Below are 27,724 nucleotides of genomic sequence, written 5' to 3'. Positions count from 1 at the left end.
TAGCACTTAACTTGTGAACACATAACAATGACTGTTAGTGTGGGGACACAAGAAGGAGCTATTACTGCTAACACTTCTTTAGGCCTCATGCACACGACTGTTGTGTGCATCCGTGGCAGTTGTGCCGTTTTCTGTTTTTTTTCGCGGACCCATTGACTTTCAATGGGTCCGTGGAAAAATCGTAAAAAAATGCACCGTTTTGCAGCCGCATCCGTGATCCGTGTTTCCTGTCCGTCGAAAAAATATGACCTGTCCTATTTTTTTGACGGACAACGGTTCACGGACCCATTCAAGTCAATGGGTCCGTGAAAGAACACGGATGCACACAAGATTGGCATCCGCGTCCGTGATCCGTGGCCGTAGGTTACTTTTTATACAGACGGATCCGAAGATCTGTCGGCATAAAAGCTTTTTCAGAGATGAGTTTTCACTTCGTGAAAACTCAAATCCGACAGTATATTCTAACACAGAGGCGTTCCCATAGTGATGGGGACGCTTCTAGTTAGAATATACTAGGAACTGTGTACATGACTGCCCCCTGCTGCCTGGCAGCACCCGATCTCTTACAGGGGGCTGTGATCCGCACAATTAACCCCTCAGGTGCTGCACCTGAAGGGGTTAATTGTGCATATCATAGCCCCCTATAAGAGATCAGGGGCTGCCAGGCAGCAGGGGGCAAACCCCCCACCCTCCCCAGTTTGAATATCATTGGTGGCCAGTGTGCGGCCTCCCCTCTGTCGGCCCCCCTCTATTGTAATATCATTGGTGGCCAGTGTGCGGCCTCCCCTCTCCCCCCTCCCCCCGATCATTGGTTACAGCGGAGATTCCGATCGGAGTCTTACCTGCTGGCTGCTGCGATGTGTGTCCGGCCGGGAGCTCCTCCTACTGGTAAGTGACAGGTCTGTGCGGCGCCTCTCCCATAGAAGTGAATGGGAGCGTGCCGCGCATGCGCGGCCCATGCTCCCATTCATTTCTATGGGGCAGACGGCAATAGCCGAGCCAGCTCTCGGCTGTTTTCAGCGGCCCCATAGAAATGAATGGAGGGCAGCTGCGCATGCACAGTGCGCTCTCCTTCACTTTCGGGTCTCCGTTCTTGATATAGGTGCGGGTCCCAGCGGTGGGACCCGCACCCATAAGACAATGGGGGCATATCCTAGCGATATGCCCCATTGTCTGAGATGAGAAAAACCCTTTAAAGGTGTTGTCCGCTTTTTTCCATTGATGACCTATCCTCAGGATTGGTCATCAATATCAGATCGGCGGGGGCCGACTACCAGCACCACCACTAATCAGTTGTTTGAAGAGAAGGCTGCGCTCATACTGGCATTGTTGTCTCTTCACTGTTTTCCTGCAGCGGCGAGCAGTGTAATTACAACTATGGCGTCCCCATTCGCTTCTATGGGATGGCTCCGTCTTATTCACTTAAACAGACAGGAGCCGTCCCATTGAAGTGAGGGGGAACGCTATAGTTGGAATTACACTGCTCACCACTGCTGTTGCAAAGAGTCAGACCTCCCACCAATCTGATATTGATGACCTATCCCTATCTTATGGCATAAGACAGATTGTGAAGCTTGTGAATTAAGAGTTAAAATATCTAATGTTACTGTATATTGCGCAGGGGCTGCATAGTATATAAAACATTCAAAGATTTTGTGTGAAGCAGTAGATGCCTGGGAGGCACCCGCTGAAGTTCCGATAACGTGTGAAGAGATTAACATTATTAAAAAACAAAAAAAATAACCCAACCCACTGATTTGCAGCTCACTCAGAAAGCTGAACCCGTTTCTCTAGACACGCACTATAATCCTCCGACATTACTTCCGCCTATGGCAAGATTAAGCTGCTCCTTCATTGGTTATACATTTCAAACACGTTCACACAGAAACAAGTCTGCGATGGCTCCGTTATCTGTCTTTTGTTTGACCTACATTCGAATTAGGCGGGAATTGACTGATGTTAGATGGGAAAACTCATCATGAGAAGTGGCATGTCGCACGCTTGCATCCCTTGGGAAAGACGGAAAGCTAGAGTCATCATGTTCGACAACTTTCTGCTGAATATTTTATAACCCACCAGTTTTAGTTTACCAGAAGAGGTTCAAATTAACTGGAGACGCAGGTGCTGGTGTTGTGTAATGAGCAATCAATCACTGACATCTACTGGGGGGTGCACATATGGAGCCGTCCCTTATACACGTCATGTATCTGCTGATCATCTCCGCTCAATACCTAATTATCAGCAAGTAATGTAGCAATGTTACCGTACAACGGTACTGTTTTGTCTTCAGCATTTCCCTTTAATAGTGTCAAGTACTTACCCATCTGCGCTCCCTTGGCAAGTCTAGCTGCACTATGGTAGCACCGCTATCGTCGCTCTGTTGCTACGGCAACCAGCCCCACTGACAGTGGGGTTGGTCAACCTATCATGGAGCAGGGACGCTGAACCAATAAGGCACTGGCATCATATACTTCCTTAGGGTGGCCACAGTTGCCTGTGATTGGCATTCCTGCCTCACTAACTTGTTGTGTTTGTTACTCTGGATTTCCTGTCTGGTTTTGGCCTCTTTTTTTTCTGACTATTCTTTAACCCATTAGGTTCAGGCCCCTGCACCTAGTCAAGTCAGGTACCATCGCCAAGTTGTGGGCCGCCATGCAAGTAGGTAGGGAAGTTGGAACGGGCGGAGTACATGGCTGCACTGTTCCCTACCTTTCATGACAAATAGTCAATCACTGTCAGTCAGTGGTTTAGTCTAAGTTTTACATTTTAATTGTTTAGAATTGGAAGAAAACGGTAAAAAAAGGTGATAAAGAAAACTCTAAAATCTTAAATAAAAAAAGCAAAAAAAAAATTAATAAATACGATCCAAGATCAATCATTTGAGCGGGTAAGGACACCCATGCTATCATTACTAAACAGATAGTTTAGCTTCTAATGTGGCTTCATTACTCCTACCACAATAAGACATTGACTGACCTGTCCTCCCAAGTGTAATTACAGTACATGAGAGGGAGGTCACTGCCTCCCACAAGAACAGTACACTCATCTGCTGCTGCTGTAAACATTCCACTGATCTAGAGGAGCTTTAATTAAAAGGGCCAGGACCATACATCTAGTGCTTAATGACAACTACTTGATAAACTCAGCCACTTTTCAATAAACTTTAACTAAAAATGTAAGGACCACTCAGTCACATGATCCCGCCTAGAAGGAATTTCACAACTTCCTCCAAAGTCCTGTCCATCTTTTCGGTGATCCGGTGCACCTGAGCCCATGAATGCAACATCATTGCTGAAATTACATACATGGGAGTCCAGATTGGCTTAGACATCCACTGAACATAGGCGACTTAACTTTGCTCCATACATGCTCAGCCCATAGCTACGCCAGCATGACTTATAAAAATGGACCAGGAGGTGGAGTGTCAGAAAACCCCTTCAAGAGAAAAGATGGAAAATAATGAGCAGATAACTGTATTGTACATTTGCACATGTACAGTATAGACAACCAGACAGTTTTAATACAGCTCCATTCAGGAATGGTGTAATTTGTGCCAAGACCAAGACCAAACCTGGTCAGAAAAAGCAAGGAAACCTGTTCTAACATTCTTGTTGTTATAGAAAAAAAACCTATGCAACAATTCTGTGCCGTATACGGTACATTTATACCATGCAGTCATGATTCATGGTCAGGTTAGAGCTGAGATATTACCATCCACATTTTTGTTTTTGAGCCAAGAATTGGATTCTCTGTCATATTATGGACTATGGATGAGAGTCAATTACCTCTTGGCAGCTGCAAAATTGCTAATACCATTTATTGATGCCATCAAGACCACTCAATGGTCCAACCAAATTGACCATCTAGAACTTTACAGTCTGGATGCTTTGTTATTTTTCTACGATCCTGCATTGTCTTTTCCTATCAGTAACTCTTTCTTAGACGTGGTCCATTCCTGACAGTCATAGCTGGATGCTCAGAGATTCTAGCACAGTTCTTCATTTGGTGAAAGGCAGCTGGGACTAACATCAAAGCAAATTAACATACTGAGGGCCATTGCAGGTTGAATAAGGAGATCTGTCATGGTAAATTCTGTCTCCTACAGCCACCGATAATTGATTTCATAAATAGGCCATGCAAATCCGGCAAGTGTAATAGATTCCTAAAGCCTCCAAGCTGAAAGTATTTGTTCACAGAGGTACCTGCTACTATCATTCCTACCATTTACCATAGAAAATATCTAGGAATTGCAGCAGTGTCTGACTGCAAGGGTAGTGTGCTCGTGTACTGTTCCTGCAAGATATCGAGTAATACTGAGCTCTCATCTGTTTTTCTTAACATTTTCTCCATGGGGGAGTTTTTTTTCATCTCTCTTGCGCCAGAAAAGTGGCTTTAAAAAGTTGCAAGCTGTGTGTTTGTGACTTTTTAAGTGTGACTTTTTGTTTAAAGAAAAAGTCTCAAGTTACTCTCTGTTTACTCCACCCTTGCCACTGTCCCACAAAGGTGGTAACGGGGTGTGGCCAACAGCCCGGAAAATGTATCTTCATTTACACCAGTTTTCTGGTGCAAATGAGGTGTGCTCCTCATCATAAATGAGGCTCATCCTCTGCCAGCACAGGGAATATCAAGACCAGAGTAGAAAGTGCCGGTCTTGAAAAATCTCCCCCTATTACTTTTATTTCTATGCATCACTGCTGTCAGGCTAAGATTTATATAGGACCACAAAATATCCCATAACGCATCTATGGATTTGGTTTGAAACTGGTCTAATCTAATGGATGGAGACATGTATAAGTTTATGGGATAGGTGGGACAGTTTGTCATTAGTTGGCCCTATTTAGATCACAAAGAACTGTGCTCGTAAGTCGTAATACATTGTCATCCATAGAAAAGATGTAAAAAAACAAAACTTCTTTTCAATATTTCAATGGATGGAAATATTTCTGTCTTTGGGGCATTCCGATGTCTCAGATGTCATCAATGGGATGGCATATTCGAAAAATGGATACTGTGTTCCACAATTGTTTCTGTAACTTTAATGCATCCTATCTATTGCAGTGTCATTTTTTTGTCAAAAATGAATCCCAGTTAAATCAGTGGAATTCCCAGTGTCTGGTGTAAATAATGAAGGGACAGGGACAAACTAAAGCGATTAGAGCTACCAGAATTATCTCTTAGCTAAGATCATTATGCCAACGCTCATGGGTTTCCTACTTTGTGGCCATTGATACATATGGTTGGCAGTATACCCATTCTGGATGCATCACTGATCAAGAGGCATGCCAATTGCCCTGATGAAGCCATATTTACAAGCCGGATGATCAAGTACTTTGTTTCAATAAGATGATAGTCGACTCCTGCTTTTCATACACACTGTGCAGCCACCTACAGTACAATGACCCACAGTAAAGGAAAGAATTTTTAACACCAGTTAACAAGGTCAAGCTGACTTGTCGAAATTAGACAGCAAGTGCAAAAAGCAGGAAGAAAGCACATTGGATAAAACAAGTTTCACAGTGTGAGAAAGAAACTGATGTGTAACCTGTGATTCTGCTGCTTAGCTCAGGACAAAATCAATTTTCTTGGACAACATGGATTTGGTATTATTTTTAAGACCTGTGGCAAAAAAAGCATACAACTAAAACATCTTCTTTTAACACCAATTCAGTTACCACAAAATAGAATATTTGCCATAAATGTTATTCTAGTACCATAGAGATTTATTCTACAGTGAATGTTATATACAGGTGGGAAATAATCCAGGTGCATATTAAAGGAGTTGTCTCACTTCAACAAATGGCATTTATAGTAACATAGTATATAAGGCCGAAAAAAGACATCCGTCCATCCAGTTCGGCCTGTTATCCTGCCAGTTGATGCAGAGGAAGGCAAAAAAAAAACTGTTAGGTAGAAGCCAATTTTCCTAATTTAAAAGGGAAAAAAATTCCTCCCCGACTCCAATCAGGCAATCAGAATAACTCCCTGGATCAACGACCCCTCTCTAGTAGCTATAGCCTGTAATATTATTACACTCCAGAAATACGTCCAGGCCCCTCTTGAATTCCTTTATTGTACTCACCATCACCACCTCCTCAGGCAGAGAGTTCCATAGTCTCACTGCTCTTACCGTAAAGAATCCTCTTCTATGTTTGTGTACAAACCTTCTTTCCTCCAGATGCAGAGGATGTCCCCTCGTCACAGTCACAGTCCTGGGGATAAATAGATGATGGGAGAAATAGTTTATCACGCCGCCAGTTAATACATGCCTGATGTATTAACTGACCAATAACATGGAGATCCCAGTGCCAGCTGCCTTGCTGGTGGATGCATTGGCATATACTTCTGCTGTGGCCCACAGCAGAAGTATATGCCAATCGTCCAACAGCAAGGCAGCTGGCACTGGGATCTCCATGTTATTGGTCAGTTAATACATCAGGGACCCCCTGGCATGGGGCCTGGGCATAGCTAAGTGCAAACTGGGTGATCCATAGGCAGGGCCGGATGGCTGCCCTCATCCACCAGCCCGTCCCTAATGCCAGTCAATACCCCCTTAGGAAATCTCTCATCAGATGTGAGATCAGCAGCGAATCGATCATCCAGGATTAATGTGCACAGTGGGAGGCCCCCCTTAGGCAAGTGACAAACTGCCCCACCGCCCCTCAGTTCCTAGGCAAGTGACAAACTCAGCTCTGCTACATCTACAATGAGAAACTACAGCAAATGTAATGCCAAACTGCAGTTCCTCTATGTAATGCCTTGAACAGCTTCCACTGGACCCACAAGTTCGCTAACAATCCGGTGGTCAGCACACAGCTTCCTCTTCCTGAGACCTGAACTGAAGCCACTCCCCCTCATCACTTCGCCTGCCCTGCACAGTGCACGTGACACAGGGCTCGCCTCTCAGCCTCCGCTCTCCGCCCCCTATGATTTTAGTTATCAGCTGCAGGCCGCGCCGCCCGCTTTACTGTGGCTCTCCTGGCTTGAGGGGGCCCCATGGGCCCCCCTGGCTTAGGGGCCCGGTCGCAATTGCGACCGCTGCGACCCCTATAGCTACGCCAGTGGCGCCAATGCAGATATATTAAGGTTAGAGTGAGCTATTATAGAAATTGTGAGCAAAACATGTTAAAATGCTCATAGTAACCAATAAGATTTCAATTTTAAAGGGAGTTAACGGTTCAGACAATGCTAAACTGCTACGCAGGGGCTTCAGCTTTTGTGCAGCTATTACTATCAGGAGTAGCGTGAATATTTACTTTTATTCTGCCAGGTTCTGCTCCAGCAAGTGCTCAGGACAGGGCTTCACTGTGAAGTGCTCTCTGCATTGATCTGCTTCACAGACCTTCCCCTCTCAGTGACAGTTGTAGTGTTCTCCTGGCTCAATGCTATAGCTGTCACTCAAAGCAGAAGGGAGGGGCTGTTAAACCGTTGCAAGAGATAAATCTGGTAAAATAAAAGTACATATTTGCACTACTACTGACAAAAGACAAAAGTTCCACAAAATGTCTGTTTGTCCTGCTCTTCTCTCCCACTACTTAGTGCTGTCGGCGGTGTAGCATGGTCAGAACTGCTGACAGAATCCCTTTACATTCGCTAAGTAAAATAAGGGCATGGGCACCGACCTTAGGGCCGCCGTATGCGAACGCAGAACCCATTCACTTGGTACGCAGTACGCGATCCACATCCGACGGTCCGCACCGCGAGAAAGTAGTGCATGCACAATTTTTTTTGCAGCGCGGAGGCATGTAGAGAAACCCCACGGAAACACTCTGTAGTGCTTCTGTGGGGATCTGTGCCTCAGTTCCGCACTGCTCCTTCCAGATTGCGGACCCATTCAAGTAAATGGGTCCTCATCCGTGATATGGTGTGCCCATGGGCAGTGCCCGTATATATTGCTGACTCGCCGTTTGCGGGCCCCAATACGGCCACAGCCAGGCAACGGCCATGTGCATGAGCGCTAAGAAACATAAGTCGTTTTCCAATGGGACAGTTTAAGGCTGGGTTTCCACCTTCAGATTTTTTTAATGCAGTTTTTGCTATGGATTTATTCAAAGCGAGTAAAAGACTCCATCTCTGTATTCTGGCCGCAGTTTATGATCCATTCCTTCCTTTGGTTTCATAAACTGTATAAAAAAACCTGAACATGGGAACTCAGCCTAAAGGCCCCCAGTAGGTTGAGCCGACAGTGTGATGTGTATGGGGCGCTCCCGACTCTCCCCAACAAATGATGTATGGGGAGCTTCATCAGACGGTGTGAATATTTTTGGGCGATACTTTTGTTCTCCTGGGAGTTGAGCTGCCGCCAGAGGTGTCTAGTAGCAGCTTTCTCCTCTCTCTCAATTGTATGCACATCGATGTTTGTCTGAGCTGAACGTGTGTGGGTGAGTCGGGAGAGAATCGGGAGGAATAGCGGTCAGTTGAATGGCTATTCAATGTGTATGGCGCCTTTATTGTTTTGAAAGTGCACTAGATTTTGTGAAGTGGTGACTTTGTCTGATCAGACCTGAAGTAAATTTGCAGGTCGTTTATTTTGTGACTTTTCTGTGACAATGTTGTTATACTGCTGGGAAATCACTGCAGCTTTCTATTCATGTCCCTTTACATAACCCATACAGCTTTGTAAATTACTCAAGATAAGTCATGTGGGCAGTCCTGGCCTCCTGAGTCCTGGATTGATTAATGTCCCACAGGTTGGGACACATCATTACAAGACAACTCCAGTGCCATCTGGTACGTGTGCCGTACAGCTTCACATGTGCCGCCGGATGCTGCAGAGGCCGGGTTTGTAAGGGAGAATTCCAGCCTGTGGAACATCATTCAAAAAAGAAATAAAAAATGTATCACGCAGTATTTTTTTTGCATGCAGTTGTATTGAAAAGAATAGTCCCAGGCCATTTCAATACATTTAGGAAAGCAATATCCTGGCTCTTGATGGACACCCTGGTGTGAACCTAGCCTTTTTTTTGTGTGTGCATGAGGAATAATTAAAAGACATTAAACCTTTCAAAATTGAAAATGGAGCACGTAGCAACTGATCACCGTAAGGTTTAGGGCCCTTTCACATCACCGTTATTCATTTCCGTTCTTCCGCTCTGTTATAGGAGCAGAAGAACGAAAATATCGGAAGTGCCGGATTCAGCACATAACTTACAGGAACGGAGCCTAACAGATCCCATTGACCGATTTTTCTTTGCAGAGAAAAAAGTATTTTCTCTCCGCTATTCTTGACGAACTCTGTGACGGAGGCCCCGAACTGAGCCTCCATGTGTTTCTCCGGATGTGAACGTAACCTTACGGGACCACTGGATTCATGTTGGTTTAGTTTCTAATCATTTATTTCTAAGTATTTACAGGGCACAGTCATTGTCACGGAGATTACTGACCATTTTTAAAGGGGTTCTCCTCCTCATAGGCTTATACGCCATAAAAAGTCAGCGTAAAAGCACTTCGTCTATTAGGCATCCAGGATGAGTAAACTAGATGATATCTACAGTATCTGTCTAGATGAGATACTAATAGAGACGCATCATCAGTATTACTCATCCCCAATTTGCTAGATTAAGCACATTGGTCACTTATGACCAGCTGAGGTTCATGCATATATTTAACGCCTCTTCCGTGAAAGGGTTAAAAAGATGTCGGCAAGGGGGCCCAGAAAGCTATTAGGAGAATCTGGGAGCCATAGATTAATAATGACGTGCCAGAGAGCCCTCTGCTAATCCTCCTCAGGATTTACACTCACACAGGATATGAAGAGGGAGAGATTTTATCATTTCAAGATTAATCCATCAGCAGGATTTAGCATGGTTTAATCTATTGGTTTCCAGGTCTTTTTTTTTTTTTTTGGGGCATAGAGGAGCATCACGCATGAGATGTGCTCATTGCGGAGAAGTGATGCTCCTTATTGAAAAGAGTTGTGCAAGTGGCTGATAAGTCTTCCTCCCTCCCATCCTCGGTGAACTTGTGGTTGGATGCTGCTACTGAGGAGGGTCTTTTGTCTGTGTTCAGCGTGAGGGCTGCAGTTGTCTCAGGCACACGCCTGTCTTTGAGAAGTAAAACAAAGCGGTCAACTAGTTCTTGAAATGCAGAAGCTCCTTTCATCCCACAAGACAGCCCATTCAAGTCACATGTCGGAGGTCTCTGCAGAATGGGCTGCAGCTGCTTCCAATCTGCTGTGTAGCATCAGAAGCAGCTGGACCAACCTAGTGCCTGTCAGCCTCCAAGGCTCGGAGGAGGAAATGCAAAAAATCTGGGATTCTGACACTATGCTGTCTGAGGAGCTATGGTTGGAGAGTGAAAAGAACTACGCTGCTGTCCATAAGTCCAAAAAAGGCAGGAAGCACCAGGAGCTTCTGGCGCTGGCACTGGGGGTGAAAGTGGGGGGCAGGAGTGCATTATTGTGGCAGCCTCTGAAACTCTTTGCCTATTCGCAGATCACCTCGCTGGTCAGAAGAGCAGCCCTAACCCAAAATGACAACCATTTCAACTATGAGAAAGCACACAACTTCAAGGTAAGACAGCCTCTTTTTATCTTCTTGCATTGTCTTGCACAGGCTCTTGGAGGAGGCTTGGAGGCTATAAATGAACATTTCCATGTAAGAACACAGTTTTGCTTCTTTACAGCTATTTCAAACAAGCTCAGGCGTAAGGCGAATCATTGCCTTTGTCTGAAATTCCTTGTTTAACCACAGTGGCCAACTTTCTTCCTTGCTAATGCATCTGACAGGAAGGAGATATTGGCAGCCAGCGAGACAACCACATTATGTTAACCCCCTAAGCTGCACTGGCAGCACAGAAGGCAGAAGATCCCATTGCTCAAGCAGTGCGGAAATGTGGATTTCAATCTATTCTATGTTCTTCATATACATGTAGCAGAGCTGATGTTGTCACTTGGAAAAGTTCATCATGATACCACGCTGCAGTTTTACATAGGACTGCAGGTAAACGCTGTCATGTATCATGATGCTCAGACACTACATCTGTGGATAGTGGTGGTAAAGAAGCAGAATGCATATGCCATCATGGAGAGCTCAAGATTGTTTTGCTATATATGGTTATAAATTGGAGACATTTATATCAATGCTTGTAGAGGCTTGGAAATGGGGTAGACCCATTGAATATCTGACACACAAAATGGTACCTTGATGTGGCGGTCTGTCTCAGTAGTTACCGGGGTTCTCCACTATTGCCACTTCCAGATGTGAAGTCTTTGTATGTAGGACATGCACTTTTCAGGTATATTAATACCCGTATGGAGAATAGTGGTATATCTGCACCACTGATGTATTCCGTGTGCAGACGTGTCCTACTCCAGAAGTGTTAATAGTGGAGAACCCCTTTAAGTGCTACATAAAAGGTTCACATATGAGTTTCCTATTAAAGCTGAGAGGTTTTGTTTATTGACCTTTGTATTAAATGAAAACCTGCAAACACTTTTTCATCCCCAAAACTATAGCTGTTCCTTGCAGGGAAATATAAAGTTATGCTGTGTTCACATCTCCAGAAAGGCAAATCCGGTAGAGGAACAGACTACAGGGGTTAATGTATCTGGCATGGCTGGACCCCACTGCACACCGGTGAATTTCCATTGACTATAATGAGATACAACGTGTATCCCGCAGGTTTCCTGGCATAAATGGTGTCTTTCTGTCAGGCAAAGCAGGCATTTATGCTGGAAACCCACCAGATCCCATTATAGTTAATGGGGATCTGGCAGTGCCTGGTGGCGTCCAGTGGTGTCCAGCTATGCCGGATATGGTAACTTCCAGTAGTCTGTTCCTCTGCCGGAAAAGACTAAGATATTTGCCCTGCTGGAGGTGTGAATGTAGCCTTAGAAAGTAGTGTGCGCCACCAGTGAAGAGTCATGTGGGCAGTCCGTTACTCCTTGAGTTACTCCTTATTGCAAGCCAGCTGTAGTAGCATCTGGTGCATGGTCAGTGAGACAAGGTGTACTGGCCCCAACTGCAATGCGCATGCACCGGATGTTGCCTGAGCTGCCATGTAATGATGTACCTTAGGCTGTGGGGCATTAACTCCAGGTGAGACCTGGACCTCCTACATGACTCTTCACAGAAGTGTGCACAGTGACATGTTTAGAAACCTTTTACCATTATGTACAGCGGTGTAGGGAAATTTAGGGGCCAAAAATGTGATTAAAGGTTCCTTTAAGAGGGGTGTTCCAATGACCAACACTAAAAGCTAAATATTGTGGCTTGGACAAATAGTTCAAATGAAGCGCCTACAGCCCATTTGGCTTTCCACAGCACCACTCCTGATCAGCATGGTCTATAGACATGCCATTAACATTAGTCATCAGAAAACCCCTGATTCTGGCAAGCAGACCCTTCCCCCCTTTCCCATAGGAAGTATAAGTCTGTCACAGCGTTACCTATTACTTACACTAATCACATTCATACAGAACATGACCCCCATAGTGATAATTGTACTACAGCAATGAACATGTAGCAGGGGACTTAGGGTTTTACAGTGAATGCGCTCCCTGACCTTTTTAGCTTCTTCGTCTTCTCTATTAAACATAGATCAATGATTTTATTATCCCGTATAGTGGGGTTTGTGCCTTTGTAAGTTGTTGTTTCGGACAGTATTCTATAAGGACTTACAGAATTCCATGATTTATTTTATTGATTGACATTTGACTGACGGGATGTGCTATAGTCCAATATGGCGGCAGTGACACTCTTTATATTGAGGACAATAGCAGACAAATCGTATACATTATTGCCCTCCTCCCCCTTCTGGAAGCTGCGATCCCCTCTGAATAATTACTGGACCCTCACACACAGTTATTTTAGCCTCTGCTGAGTTAATCTACGTATGAATCAAATGGAATGGGCAACCCTGAAAAACGGTGGATTTGCAAATTGGAACGGTTGTTAAAGAGCACTTTTTATTACAGTGGAAAGTGTTTCAGTCGTAAAGAGGAACATAGTGCGGTTATGGCAAATACTGATGCTTGCCTTTAGGCTTTGTAATTGCACATAGCCCAGGCAATGCAAAACTACTGTATTTGCATCAGTTACAAAGCAAAAAGCTTAACCCCTTGTAATAATCAGGCTCTCTCTATTCTAGTAAATACAGTGCTGTGAAAAAGTATTTGCCCCTTTACAGATGTATTTTGTTTGTGCACATTTGTCACATTTAAATGTTTCAGATTATCAAACTAATTTGAATCTCAGACAAATATATATATATATATATATATATATATATATAGTGGCACAGTGACAGGTTTGGTCTGTTAAAACAGGTATTTTCCTCCCAGCATGTGCTGCTGGGCTCTGATTTACAGCCAGGTGAGGTCAAATACCAGACCGGATTTTAAATACTGGTCCAGGTTTTGGCAGCACCTGGCTGTCCTTAAATAGGCAGATGGGCTCAGAAGCCATGTCTCTGTGTTGGGATCTGGGAGCCTTGTGTCTGAATTTACTCAAACCACGGAAAGATAGGGAAACCTGTACAGAAGACAGCCCGCGGCCGGGTTTTCTAGGAGAAGAAGTACCGGCCCCTCTGTCTGATGCAAGAGAGGGGGCTGCCACAGTAAAAATTGCTGACAGCCTCTCCTCTAAACAGACTCAGGAGGCAAGGGAGTTCATTAGTCGGAACACGGATGTGTTCTCGGACCTCCCTGGACGCACTTCCATAATCCAGCATGACATTGTCACTGAGCCTCAGGCAAAAGTATGATTAAAACCATACCGGGTACCCGAGGCTCGGCGAGAAGCCATATCGGAGGAGGTGCAGCTAATGTTGCAGCTAGACGTCATTGAGGAGTCAAAAAGTGAGTGGCCAGTCCTTTAATATTGATACCCAAGCCGAACGGGATGTTGCGGTTTTGTAACGACTTTCGAAAACTTAGCGAGGTTTCCAAATTCGATGCTTATCCCATACCCTGGGTGGATGAGCTCATCGAGAGGTTAGGACAAGCCCGGTATTTTTCTGTTTTGGATCTCACGAAAGGGTACTGGCAGGTGCTCTTAACGGAGGCTGCCAAGGAGAAAACTGCCTTCATCACGCCTGAGGGGCTGTATCAATATAAGGTGTTATTCTTTGGTCTACATGGCACCCCCGCCACTTTTCAGAGCCTCGTCCACATCGTCGGTACTCTTTGGCTTACCTGGACGATATTGTCATCCACAGTACCAACTGGGAAAGTCACCTACCCAAAGTGCAGGCTGTAGTGGACTCCCTTCGGAAAGCTGGCCTAACCGCTAACCCCAAAAAATGTGCGATAGGGTTAGAAGAGACTAAGTACCTGGGGTATGTTATTGGGCGCGGATTCAGCAAACCTCAAGTGAACAAAATAGAGGCGATACGAAATTGGCCCCGACCTGTCACCACTAGGCAAATAAAGTAATTCCTAAGAATGGTGGGCTATTACTTGAGGTTTGTTCCCCACTTTGGTACTCTAGCCACGCCCTTGACAGTACTCATGAAGGGACACAAGTAAATGATGGTTCGCTGGGATGATTGGGTGGAAGAGGTTTTCTCCGCTTTGAAGACAGCCCTGTGCGGGTCCCTGGTTTTGGTGACGCCCGACGTACTATAAACCGGAAGTTTATAGTACAGACCGATGCCTCCGAAGTAGGCCTCGGAGCTGTACTGTCTCAGGAAGTCAACGGGGAGGAGCATCCCTTTGTCTTCCTCAGCCGTAAGCTCACCCCAGCCGAGATCCTGTATAGTATAGTGGAGAGAGAGTGCCTGGCTATCAAGTGGGCACTAGAATCTCTCCGCTATTATTTATTGGGGAGAAAATTCCGCCTGGTGACTGACCACACTCCTCTGAAGTGGATGAGCCAGGCCAAGGACAGAAATGCCTGGGTCACCCAATGGTTTCTCTCCCTACAAAAAAAGTTTTTCGGTGGAACACAGGGCAGGCCGGTTATAGGGAAACACAGATGCCCTGTCCCGGGTACACTGTCTGGCGTGTGTTCACCCCCTCAGGGTTGAAAAAAGGGGGGGTATGTGACACAGTGAGAGGTTTGGTCTGGGAAAACAGGTATTTTCCTTCCAACTTGTGCTGCTGGGCTGATTTACAGCCAGGTGAGGTAAAATACCGGATTTTGGCAGCACCTGGCTGTCCTTAAATAGGCAGCTGGGCTCAGAAGCCATGTCTCTGTGTTGGGATCTGGGAGCCTTGTGTCTGGATGAAGTCTTCCTACCTGTTTGGCGTGAAAACAGGTTGGTGCTGCTATGAGCAAGGACTCTTTGAGGCTGAATTGCCGCATGGTGTGAATTATCACCAACACCGCAAGGTGACTTTTTGCTTGATTATGACTGCTTGTTTTGTCACTTGATTAAAGTGTGAATAAAACACTGAACTGTTTGATCCAAAGAACTTGATGTTGCCTCTATACTGCGTCCTCTAATCCTGTCTACCAGAGCGAGTCCCCACAATATATATATATATATATATATATATATATATAGGAAAGGAAAATAATGGCGGCACCGGAAAAACACAAGGAGGGTGCTAGGTCCAGGGATGTAGCAGCTTACCCCGTCAGATAGAGAGGAAAAACGGACAGCACTCCAAGTAAAAGATAGTGGTGTTTTATTCACCCATGTGGATGGCAACGTTTCAGCTCATGCAAGGGCTTGAAAAAGGCTCTTGCATGAGCTGAAACGTTGCCATCCACATGGGTGAATAAAACACCACTATCTTTTACTTGGAGTGCTGTCCGTTTTTCATCATCATCTATATATATATATATATATATATATATATATATATAAAGCAGTTTTTAAATTATGATTTCATTTATTAAGAAAAAAAAGCTATCCCAAACAACCTGGTCCTATGTGAAAAAATAATTTCCCTCCCATGAACTTATTATTATTATTATTGTTATTAACCACAGTTTTTGGAAAGCTGAGTTCACTTTCACTAGCCATACTGAGGCCTGATTACTGCCAGATCTGTGGAATCAAGAAATTACTTAAATAGAACCTGTCTGACAATATGAAGTAGGCTAAAAGATCTAAAAAAGCAACACATCATGCCCTAATCTGAAGAAATTCAAGAACAGATGAGAAAGAAAGTCATTGACATCTATCAGTCTGGATAAGGTTACAAAGCCATTTCTACAGCTTTGGGACTCCAGTGAGAGCTATTATCCACGAATAGAAGTAGCCAGACTACCAAGATGACTTCTAGGGCGCATCAACAACTCATCCAGGAGGTCATAAAAGAACCCAGAACAGCATCTAATGCACTGCAGGCCTCACATGCCTCAGTTAAGGTAAGTGTTCAAGGTTTAACAATAAGAAAGAGACTAGGCAAAAATGGTATCCATGGGAAAGTTCCAAGGTGAAAACCACTGCTGATCAAAAAGAACACAAAAGAACATCTTGATAATCCCCAAGTCTTTTGGGAAAATATTTGGTGGACTGACGAGTCAAAAGTGGATTTTTTTTTGAAGGTGTGCATCCTGTTACATCACACACACATAAAACTAACACAGAATTTCAGAAAGGGAACATCATACCAACAGTCAAACGTGGTGGTGGTGGTGGTAGTGTGATGGTCTGGGGCTGCTCCAGGACCTGGAAAACTTGCTGTAATCCTGAAGCAGAATGTCCAGCCATCACTTTGTGACATTAAGCTCAAGAGTACTTGGGTTCTGCAGCATAACAGTGATGTGAAGCAACACCAGCAAGTCCACCTCGGAATGGCTGAAAAAACAAAATGAAGGTTTTAGAGTGGCCTAGTCAAAGTCCGGACTTAAAGCCGATTGAGGCGCTGTGGCATGACCTTAAACAGGCCATTCATGTTCAAAAACCTTCCAATATGGCTGAATTAAAACAATACTGCCAAGAAGAGTGGACCAAAATTCCTCCACAGAGATGTGAAAGACTCATTGCCACTTATCGCAAACACTTTATTACAGTTGTTGCCACCAAGGGTGACCCAACCAGTTTTTAGGTTTAGGGGGCAATTATTTATTCACATAGGGCCAGGTTGGTTTGGATAGCTTTTTTTTTTATGAAATCACTATTAAAAACTGCATTTTGTCTTTACTCGGGTTATCTTTGTCCAATATTCAAATTTGCTAATCTGAAACATTTAAGTGTGACAAATGTGCAAAAAAACAAAAGAAATCTGTAAAGGATCAAATACTTTTTCACAGCACTGTAATGGTATATAACAGTCAGAAACATAAAAGAGGATGACTAATGTACATTGCATTCTGGATCCGCACTGTCTAGCATCCAAGGGAGATATTCATGGACAAAGACAGCAGTTTATAGGTTGCTTTATACTGTGAATGTGCTGCTTTGTATTTCTTTTCACTCCTTAGTGCTGTTTGGGAAATAACTGAATCTAACGAGATGTGAGATATCTCAAAACCAGAGTACCATCCAAACAGAAAAGTGAAGACATTTGATAAATGTTAAAAAACCTGAGGCCTCATCCAAGTTTTGTAATACAGATGGACAGGAAAAGGGGTACAGGGGCTTCTGGTATGGCATCTGGTCCGAACACCATATTTTGGAATGCAGTTACACTGATCCATCTCTTCCATTGTATCCCAGATATACACATATAAGTAGATAGATAGATAGATAAATAGATAGATAGATAAACAGGCAGACAGATAAAAGTAGATGATAGATAGATAGACAGACAGACAGACACAGATGAGATAGATAAATAGATAGATAGATACAGTTCGTGGGAACAGGTGCAATTCCTCCTGCAATATCAGGCAAAAAAAAAATCCATGTACGATATCCAAAGAGAAATCATGAGGCAGCACTCCAAATTAGGTGAAGGGTGTGTGGCCCAGTCAGGTGACCGCCCGCGTCTCTCTCTCTTTCCGTTGACGTTGCCGCGATACCTTTTGTAACGCACACGTGAGATGCGTGTGGACATTCCGAAGTCACGTGATGCACGTCTCGGTGGGCGCAGTCCGACGTGGCGGTTTTGCTTTGACATCTGCACTGCCCAGCTGGGAACGCCATCCTTTCCACTGGAACCACCAATGCTGTAGTAGGTGTCTACGGTTTCTTTGTACAATACAGTTGTTGCTGTCTTTGATTTGTAATGATTGCACCATGCTAAGGTGATGTCATTAACCATTCATGCACTGGGCCCTTTACTTATATATATTTTTATCCAACTTATCTGCATTATATGGTGATTTATGAGATATTCAATAAGAGATACTGTAATCATGTATTTTTTGAATCATGGAATTATCTTTATGAATGTATATACCGGTACACATAATTGTGTTTATTGGTTAATAATTATGCAATCATGTATTCTAATCACATTGTGGGTATTTAAGTCTGCACTTGACATCATCTTACTGCTTGACAAAGGCCTCATTGAGCTGGGCTGAAACATTGCGACTGGGGAATAAACAGGTCTAACACCCTTCACCTAATTTGGAGTGCTAGATAGATACAGATGAGATAGATAGACAGATATGAGATGATAAATACATAGAGTAGTACTGAAAATAAGGAGTCCAAATCACTATTTTTTATTTTGCTACTGGCCCCATTCCCCAACTGTCAGAGCTCAAAGCTGCACTGAAATACATAGTCCGGACTGCTGTGCTGTTCTAACATAATGGAGAGGACTCCTGTGCGCATGAACAGAAGTCCTGATAATGTATTTCAGTGCAGCTCTGAGCGCTGACAGTGGGGTAATGGGGCCAGTAGCAAAATAAAAAAGAGTGATTTGGACTCCGTATCTGCAGTGCTACTCATCTATTACTGCAGATAATAGTCCAAAATCGTGGTGACAGATTCCCTTTAAAGACTTTAAAAGGTGCACGGATGTACTGTAAGCTCCGGATTCTCATCACTGGGAAAACTGATTGCCAGGATGGCGTGTCCTGTAGTAGAAAAACGAACTCTCGAACATGATCCAGATTTTAAGAAAGTTGATGACATGCTTTAGACAAAAATGTTCTTAGTTATAGCTAAAGAGATTAGTCTTCCTTCTGGAATAGTCACCCAAGGAGCTTTCACAAGACCTGGATGGCACCATCTTTTTGCTGTGCACATTTTACCGCAATGCAGCTTTTGAAAAAAAGTTCTTTCAACTTGTTTCCGTCACACTGTATTTTGCCAAGTTTTAAAAAATGGTTCCATTTGGCTTATGTGACAGCACCCTAAGGGAGTATTCACTGTGGGCAGGTGAAAATTGTGGAGCTCTACCATGATTTTGTGGCTGCCTGTCCACTTTGGTTCTCTGCTTGCTTGTCTGGGATGTTATTACTTGAATTGCTCTTTTTATGGTGGAAGCAATCAGACAAAGAGCCTGCAGTAGTCATGACGATGGAAGTTGCCATGACTTCAGACTACTGCTTACCCCATGGGAATAGGGGGGCACCATTATTATACTGAATGGATACTTGGATGCTTTATATGTATTCTGCTATCAGCAGAACATAGACGGTGAGCCATGTTTGTGGCTCTATGTTCTCTGAATGGAGAGAGGAGATGCACTGTCCTGATGATGTGCTGATAACCACCACGACAGCTCTTCTTCTTTCTCCTCCAATTGACTCTTGTATTCTGTTGACATCACCAGGAATGGCAGCCACGGGGAAATGGTTTTCTGCAGCTGCTTCTCTATGGCCTCTTTCACACTTGCGTTGTTGGGATCCGGCATGCACTTCCGTTGCCGGAGGTGCCTGCCGGATCCGGAAAAACGCAAGTGTACTGAAAGCATTTGAAGACGGAACCGTCTTCCAAATGCTTTCAGTGTTACTATGGCACCCAGGACGCTATTAAAGTCCTGGTTGCCATAGTAGGAGCGGGGAGCGGGGGAGCGGTATACTTACCGTCCGTGCGGCTCCCCGGGCGCTCCAGAATGACGTCAGAGCGCCCCATGCGCATGGATGACGTGATCCATGCGATCACGTGATCCATGCGCTTGGGGCGCCCTGACGTCACTCTGGAGCGCCCGGGGAGCCGCACGGACGGTAAGTACACTGCTCCCCGCTACACTTTACCATGGCTGTCAGGACTTTAGCGTCCCGGCAGCCATGGTAACCATTCAGAAAAAGCTAAATGTCGGCTCCGGCAATGCGCCGAAACGACGTTTAGCTTAAGGCCGGATCCGGATCAATGCCTTCCAATGGGCATTAATTCCGGATCCGGCCTTGCGGCAAGTGTTCCGGATTTTTGGCCGGAGCAAAAAGCGCAGCATGCTGCGGTATTTTCTCCGGCCAACAAACGTTCCGTACCGGAACTGAAGACATCCTGATGCATCCTGAACGGATTACTCTCCATTCAGAATGCATTAGGATAATCCTGATCAGGATTCTTCCGGCATAGAGCCCCGACGACGGAACTCTATGCCGGAAGACAATAACGCAGGTGTGAAAGAGCCCTATATTAATAAATTCACTTGTGCAGCACGCCAGACCTGCAGGGTATAGCGAAGCGAGGTCACGGTTATGGGCAATCGAGGGTTGCTCACTGTATTGGAGAACCCTGGGCAGGCATGCGGCAGTGAAGGAGAGGTAGACACAGTTCCTCTGGGGGCACACTCTGTATGTAGGGACCAGGCCTGATGGTGGATGAGGTGCCCTGGATGTTACAGGTATTTTGAGTGCCTGGGGCAAGGTCCCTTTTGGATTTGTGACGCCAGTGCCTGTAACGGTGGCACACCGATTTATAGTTGGAATAATTGAGGTACACAGGTGGTATAGTGAACCAAACGTTGCTTTACTTAATAGTCCAACTTTGTACATACAGATGGTAATACAGTCCTTTAGATCACAGCTTTACAAGCAGGCTTACTCCACAAGATGGCAGGTATTGATTATGCAAGATACTCAGAGGGTAAATCCACAACACACTCAGAATCAGGTTGTACCTTTCCTCAGAAATAGCGTACACTGTCCTTTTCTAGAACTCCTGTCTGGTTTCAATCCCAAGGCCCGGATGCCTAAATGGTGGCTTAAATCCTTGGTATATATATTTCTTCCTCTCGTATTAAATCCTTGGTTTGCTTCCTATATAGCATCTGCCCATCAGTGTTACTTATCTTTGCTGGTAAGATCCTGACTGTGGGTTTCTCCCAGGAGGTTCTGTCCTGCAACTGGGGTGACTTCAGAGCTAACTAAGGCTCTCTTGATCCGCAGGTAGGCTAGGATCCCTCTACTAGCCTCCTGGTAACAACTAGTAGCCTGGGCTGTCTAGCTGCATGTCAGGAGGAGGCCCTCAGCTTGTCCCTGGCTGGTGCCTTCTAACTTCTGTCTCTGCAGACTCCTGACTCTGAACTAACTCTCCCTGTCTGGGCCTGGACATTTATACTAGGGGCTCCCTATCTCCCTCTAGTGTCTGGGATGTCTAACTACACCCAACTAGGCCTGCTTACACATTACACAGGGGAATATTGCATATAAAAACACATTAGAAAATACATTAAATGCACAATTAAAGATAACATTTCTGTCCCTTGTGAGTAGGAATAACGCGCACACCAATTGACCCTTGTGTAGTGCCCACGCCTATCTAGTGGGACACTACACTTGCACTAATTTACAGAGTCATTCTTGTAATAAGGGCTTATTTTGACTAAAAGAGTTGTCTCACTTCAGCAAATAGCATTTAATATGTAGAAGAAGTTAATACAAACCAATTAGTTATGTATTGTTATTATCCATATTGCTTCCTTTGCTGACTGGATTCATTTTTCTATCGCATTATACACTGCTCGTTAGGACCACCCTGCAATCCATCAGTGGTGGTCGTGCTTGTAGACTATAGGAAAAAATGCCGGCATCTCTGGTGGCCGGGACCGTGGAAACCACACATAAGCTAATGCTTTTTCCTATAGTGTGCAATCACGGCCACTGCTGCTGGATTGCAGGGTGGTCTGTAACCATGGAAACAAGCAGTGTGTAATGTGATGGAAAAATTAATCCAAGCCAGCAAAGGAGGCAATATGGACAATCACAATACATTAGTAAGTGACTTCTATTAAGTTAATCTACATAATAAATGCTATTTGCTGAAGTAAGACAACCCCTTTAAGCATATTGTAGTTGAGTAGTTGAGCAGTCCCTTAGAAGAACATTTTGCAACGCTATATTAATGTTCTCCGCACAATATGTACAGTCTGGCAAATAATACATATCAGTATATGGAGTAATGAAATCTTTACTGTCTATAGATGATATACACATTAAATGAGTTATCCAACCCCTATAATTTCCCCCCTAATTCCCAGGCCCCTCATACAGGTTATACTTACCCCACTCTCCGACACCCGCGTCGCTCCTTATCCCCGCATGGCCGCCGCTGAATTTCCCTGTCGCATGGATCAAAACATCCAGCGACGGGGGGAGCAGCCAATAGCAGGCCGCAACGGAGACAAGCTTCCCTAGTGTCACCCGTCGCAGCCTGCTATTGACTGATTCCGTTTACCGAATGTTTTGATCCGCGCGACGGGGAGATGCAGTGGCGGCCATGTAGGGATAATAAGTGATGTGGGTGCTGGGGAGCGGGGTAAGTATAATCTATATGAGGGGCCCGGTAAGGTAAGGTTTTCCTTTTAGAATGTTCTTAATGTATAAATTGGAATTCTCTGACACAAGGTTAGGAACACCTTCTTTAGCTGCATCACTTCAGAGACTAAGGACTATAACACACACTCATCAACTTTTCACCTCTTTTCTTGATGTGTCACCTGCCCCCCAGGAGGTCTCCCCTTTTTCTGGGAGCCTCCCAGACATTCCAGGTGAGCAGGCTATAACATGCTGATGTGTAGGAATGAGGTGAAATCCAAAACCCTAAGGCCTCTTGCACATGAACGTGTGCTGCCCGTGCTACGGACCGCAAATTGCGGTCCGCAATGCATGCGGATCGCGACCCCATTCACTTGAATGGGGTCCTCGATCCGTCCGTTCCTCAAAAAGATAGGACAAGTTCTATCTTTTTGCAGAACTGAAGCACGGAACGGAACCCCACGAAAGCACTCCGTAGTGCTTCCGTTCTGTGGTTCCGTTCCACACCGCATTTCTGGATTTGCGGACCCTTTCAAGTGAATGCACACGGCCGGTGTCCTGTGTATTGCGGACCCGCCATATGCGGGCCGCAATACGGCCACGGGGGACACACGGTCGTGTGCAAGAGGCCTAAGACTAGTCACGATTTGTGAAGATTTCTGAAGCTTGTAATTTAGTAATGAGTATTGTGGGGATTCGCTCTGGTAAGCAGGGAAGTGGACGCAGAACAGAGGCAAAAGAAACAGTTTGTAAAACAAAACTTCAGTGTTTATTCACACAGGAGGAAAAAACAAAGCAACATTTTTCAGTCTTAGTGTTCGTTCACACAAAGGAAAGTCCAAAGAACAAAACAGTCCCCTTGTTAGCAGGTTTTTTCACTGGTCCACAACAGGCTTTAGGGGGCCTGTTTCCCCGCATGCGGCTCTCAGCCCTCTAGCACGGCACCATGCCTCAGATCCCAAAACAGAGACCTCGATTCTGATCCCAGATGCCTATTTAAAGGACAGCCAGGTGCTGCGAAAACACTCCTTTCCGGTATTTGATCTCACCTGGCTGGAAATCAGCCCAGCCGCCCATGTTGGGAGGAAAATTCCTGCCTTCCCAAACAAAACCCCTTGCTATGTCACATACTGACACAAGGGGGGTAACACACGACAGACAGTGTACCCGGGACAGGGCATCCATGTTTCCCTGTAACCGGCCTGCCCTGTGTTCTACTGTAAACTTAAAGTTTTGCAAGGACAAGAACCATCTGGTGACCCGAGCATTCCTCTCTTTGGCCTGGCTCATCCACTTGAGAGGGGAGTGGTCGGTCACCAGACGGCACTTTCTCCCCAACAGATAATAGCAGAGAGACTCGAGTGCCCACTTGATGGCCAGGCACTCTCTCTCCATTATATTGTACCAGGTCTTGGCTGGAGTGAGCTTACGGCTGAGAAAGACAACGGGATGCTCCTCCCCGTTGACTTCCTGAGACAGTACAGCACCGAGGCCCACTTCGGAGGCATTGGTTTGTACTATAAACTCCCTTTTAAAGTCGGGCGTCACCAAAACCGGGGACCCACACAGGGCCGACTTCAAAGCGGAGAAAGCCTCTTCCGCCTGGTCATTTCTGCAGACAATCATAGACTTCCGTCCCTTCAAGAGACTTGTCAATGGAGCTGCTAAAGTGGCAAAATGGGAAACAAACCTCATATAATAGCCTTCCATTACCAAGAATGACTTTACTTGCCTAGAGGTGACAGGTCGGGGCCAATTCCTTATCGCCTCTATTTTGTTTACTTGGGGTTTGATGACTCCGCGCCCAATGACATACCCTAGGTATTTGGTCTCCTCTAACCCTGTCGCACATTTTTTTGGGTTAGATGTTAGACCAGTCTTTCGAAGGGAGTCCACTACGGCCTGTACTTTGGGCAGGTGACTTTCCCAGTCGGTACTGTGACTGACAATATCATCCAGGTAAGCCGAGGTGTACCGCCAATGTGGACGAAGCACAATGTCCATTAGACGTTGAAAAGTGGCAGGAACGCCATGCAGACCGAAGGGTAACACCTTATATTGGTACAGCCCCTCTGGTGTAATGAAGGCAGTTTACTCTTTGGCAGCCTCCGTCAAGGGTACCTGCCAGTACCCTTTGGTGAGGTCCAAAACAGAAAAATACCGGGATTGGCCTAACCTTTCAATAAGCTCATCCATCCGAGGCATGGGATAAGCATCGAATTTAGATATTTCGTTCAGCTTACGGAAAATGGTTACAAAACCGTAATGTCCCGTCCGGCTTGGGTATTAAGACTATAGGACTGGCCCACTCACTTTTAGACTCCTCAATGACGTCTAGCCGCAGCATGAGCTGCACTTCCTCCGAGATGGCTTGTCGCCGAGCCTCTGGTACCCGGTATGGCTTTAACCGGACTTTTGCCTGAGGCTCAGTGACTATGTCATGCTGGATTGCGGAAGTTCGTCCAGGGAAGTCCAAGAACACATCCATATTCCGACTAACAAACTCCCTGGTCTCCTGAGCCTGTTGAGAGGAGAGGCTGTCAGCAATTTTTACAGTGGCAACCGCTTCCCTTGCATCAGACAGAGGGGCCGGAACCTCTTCCCCTAGAAATCCCGGCCGCGGGCTGTCTTCAGTACAGATTTAAGTAAATTAACATGGAAAACCGCTCCGGCTTCCGCCGCCCTGGCTGGTGTACCTTGTAACTTACCTCTCCAATTTTCTCGAGTACCTCGTAGGGCCTCTGCCATCTAGCCTGGAACTTACTGTCCACGCTCGGTACCAGAAACAAAACCCGATGACCAGGGTTAAAGATCCGGACCCGAGCCTGCCGATTATAGATCCAACTCTGGGCTCGCTGAGCAGCCTCCATATGCTCCCTGACAAGAGACAAAACGGTCTCTATCTGCTATTGCATTTTGATAACATACTCCAGGACACTTTTATGCGGAGTGAGTTGCTGTTCCCACGCCTCTTTGGCCACGTCCAACAAACCACGAGGATGTCTGTCATAAAGCAATTTGAAGGGCGAGAACTCAGTAGAAGCCTGGGGTACCTCTCGCACAGCGAACATGAGATAGGGCAGAAGAAGTTCCCAATCCTTCCCATCTTTAGACACCACCTTTTTTAACATAATTTTTTGAGTTTTGTTAAACCTTTCAACCAGACCGTCCATTTGCAAATGGTACATGGACATCCGTAACTGTCTGATATGCAGCAATTTACAGAGTTCCCTCATGACCTTGGGCATAAAAGGGGTCACCTGGTCAGTCAGAAAGGGTAGCCCCACTCGGGAGAACATCTCCATTAGCTTCTTATCTATAAGCTTCGCCGATGTATGTTGCAGTGGCACCGTAGTCCAGGACGACCAAGATGTGTTGATGTCCTCTTGCAGACTATGGTACTGGGCCTATGAGGTCCATAGTGATTCACTCAAACGGCACCTCGATGATCGGGAGAGGTACCAAGGGACTGCGAAAAAGGTGCTGGGGGCTAGTTGCCTGGCAGGCCGGGCAAGACTTACAGAATTCTTCCACCTCCCTAAACACACTGGGCCAGTAAAACCGTTGTAGTATCCAGTCCTGTGTCTTCTGCATTCCCAGATGACCCCCGAGAACATGTTGGTGGGCTAACTTCTACACGAGTTTGCGATAAGCCTGGGGCACCACCAACTGTTTAATGGATTCACCTCGCAGCTGGTTTACCTGGTACAACATCTCTTGATGAACCACAAAATGGGGGAACACCGACTCTGCCCCTGGTTGTTGTGGTTCACCATCTACCATTAATACATTTTCCCAGGCTCGGGATAGGGTTGGGTCCTGGTGTTGGGTGGTACCAAAATTATCCCCGGAGACATTGAGGTATGCCAGCTCAGGACCGGCGGCAAGTCCTCCATGTCTCCCACCATCACACTTAGCAGGGTTGTCTCCCCCTCTTCCACCGAAGTGGTGGTCACCCCTACCACTGGCCCTTTGGACTCAGGTTCCCAGGGTTCTGGTCTCCCCCCTGAGCCAGGCCACTCTTCTAGGGTTACCCCTGTCTCATGGGTATCAGTCTCTCCCTATTATAAGTTCGTAGTGTAGATTGGTGGCGACAGCCACCTCATGGGTCCACCTGCTGGCAACCATGGATAGAGACACCATAGCAGTGGAGTAGTCTTTTAAGTCTCCATGAATACACATGACCCCGACTTTCCGGCCAGTTTACTCAGTGGACCATACCAGGGGAGCCCTTACCAGGGTCACCAGACTCCCTGAGTCCAACAGAGCCTCCGCTGGAGTGTCTCCCACCTCCACCTGGCACAAGTAATTCAGAGTCTCCGGGGCACCCACTGCACACAGCTTCCTAGCATATAATGACTGATGGAAGCCATAGTTCGTGTCCATGGGTTCCACCTGTACAGTCAGCTCATACATGGCCAGGCTCCCGACACCGCCAACAGATTATCGGAGCTGGGTCCACAGGGAATACATCCTGGGCGGGTTTGTTGGGCACAAACCGCCAGGTCTGGGGTGGAGAGTTATTGGATTTGACTACCCCCCTCCCAAAAGAACCCCCCTGTAGATTCCAGGTAGCCTCATAGTGCCCTGCCAGGTCGACCATCTCGAGAGCATTCCCTGGAGAGACCTGGCTGATCCATTGCTGGAGAGGGGGTGGCAAAGCCCTTCAGAACATATCAGCCAACAGACGGTCCAGCATAGCAGTGGGGCTCAGCACGTCAGGCTGTAGCCACTTTTGCAGGAGGTTAAGTAAGTTATAATACTGGGGTCTCATGGGCTCAGTCGGCTTAAACCCCCACTAATGCAGCCGCTCGACCCGGACCAACACATTCACCCCCAGTCTTGCCAGAATCTCACCCTTGACTTTCTGGTAGTCGGCCGCTTGATCGTCCGGCAAGTCGAAATACACCCGCTTGGAATCGAATGTCAGGAACGGAGCGACGACCTCAGCCCACTGATCTCGGGGTAGATTCTCCCTTGTGGCCACCTTCTCGTACATCGCCAGGTAGGTTTCGACGTCATCCGATGGTGTCATCTTGGGGATCGCCGCGCGGACCGCTTTCCGGACATCATGGACAATCTGGGACACGCCTGCCGTCTGTAAAGCCATCACGTGTTGTAACAGCAGCTGGTTTGTTTTTTATTGCTGGTGTTGGTTAGCCTCCACAAGAGTTTTCATTACAGCCTCCATTTTGTCACGTGACACAGGTTTAAATTTAGCTGGTTTAATC

The 27,724-nt window shown here is 45.8% G+C and overlaps 1 protein-coding gene across 2 annotated transcripts in view; it reads left to right on the top strand.

The window, feature by feature from the left end:
- CHN2 (chimerin 2) overlaps positions 1 to 27,724 on the top strand; it is a 390,810-nt gene that overhangs the window by 295,983 nt on the left and 67,103 nt on the right. For both annotated transcript variants that reach the window (XR_005779250.1, XM_040433568.1), the window contains exon 7: positions 10,431 to 10,508. Coding sequence is in view for 1 of the 2 variants with exons in the window: in XM_040433568.1 (XP_040289502.1) it covers positions 10,431 to 10,508 (78 nt within the window). In the remaining variant the exon portion in view is untranslated. The remainder of the gene's footprint in view (positions 1 to 10,430; positions 10,509 to 27,724) is intronic.

This window comes from Bufo bufo, chromosome 5 (assembly GCF_905171765.1).
Source record: "Bufo bufo chromosome 5, aBufBuf1.1, whole genome shotgun sequence".
NCBI classification, from domain to species: Eukaryota; Metazoa; Chordata; class Amphibia; order Anura; family Bufonidae; genus Bufo; species Bufo bufo.
The sequence above is the reverse complement of the archived record's forward strand: the minus strand, read 5'-3'. Positions and strand labels throughout refer to the sequence as shown.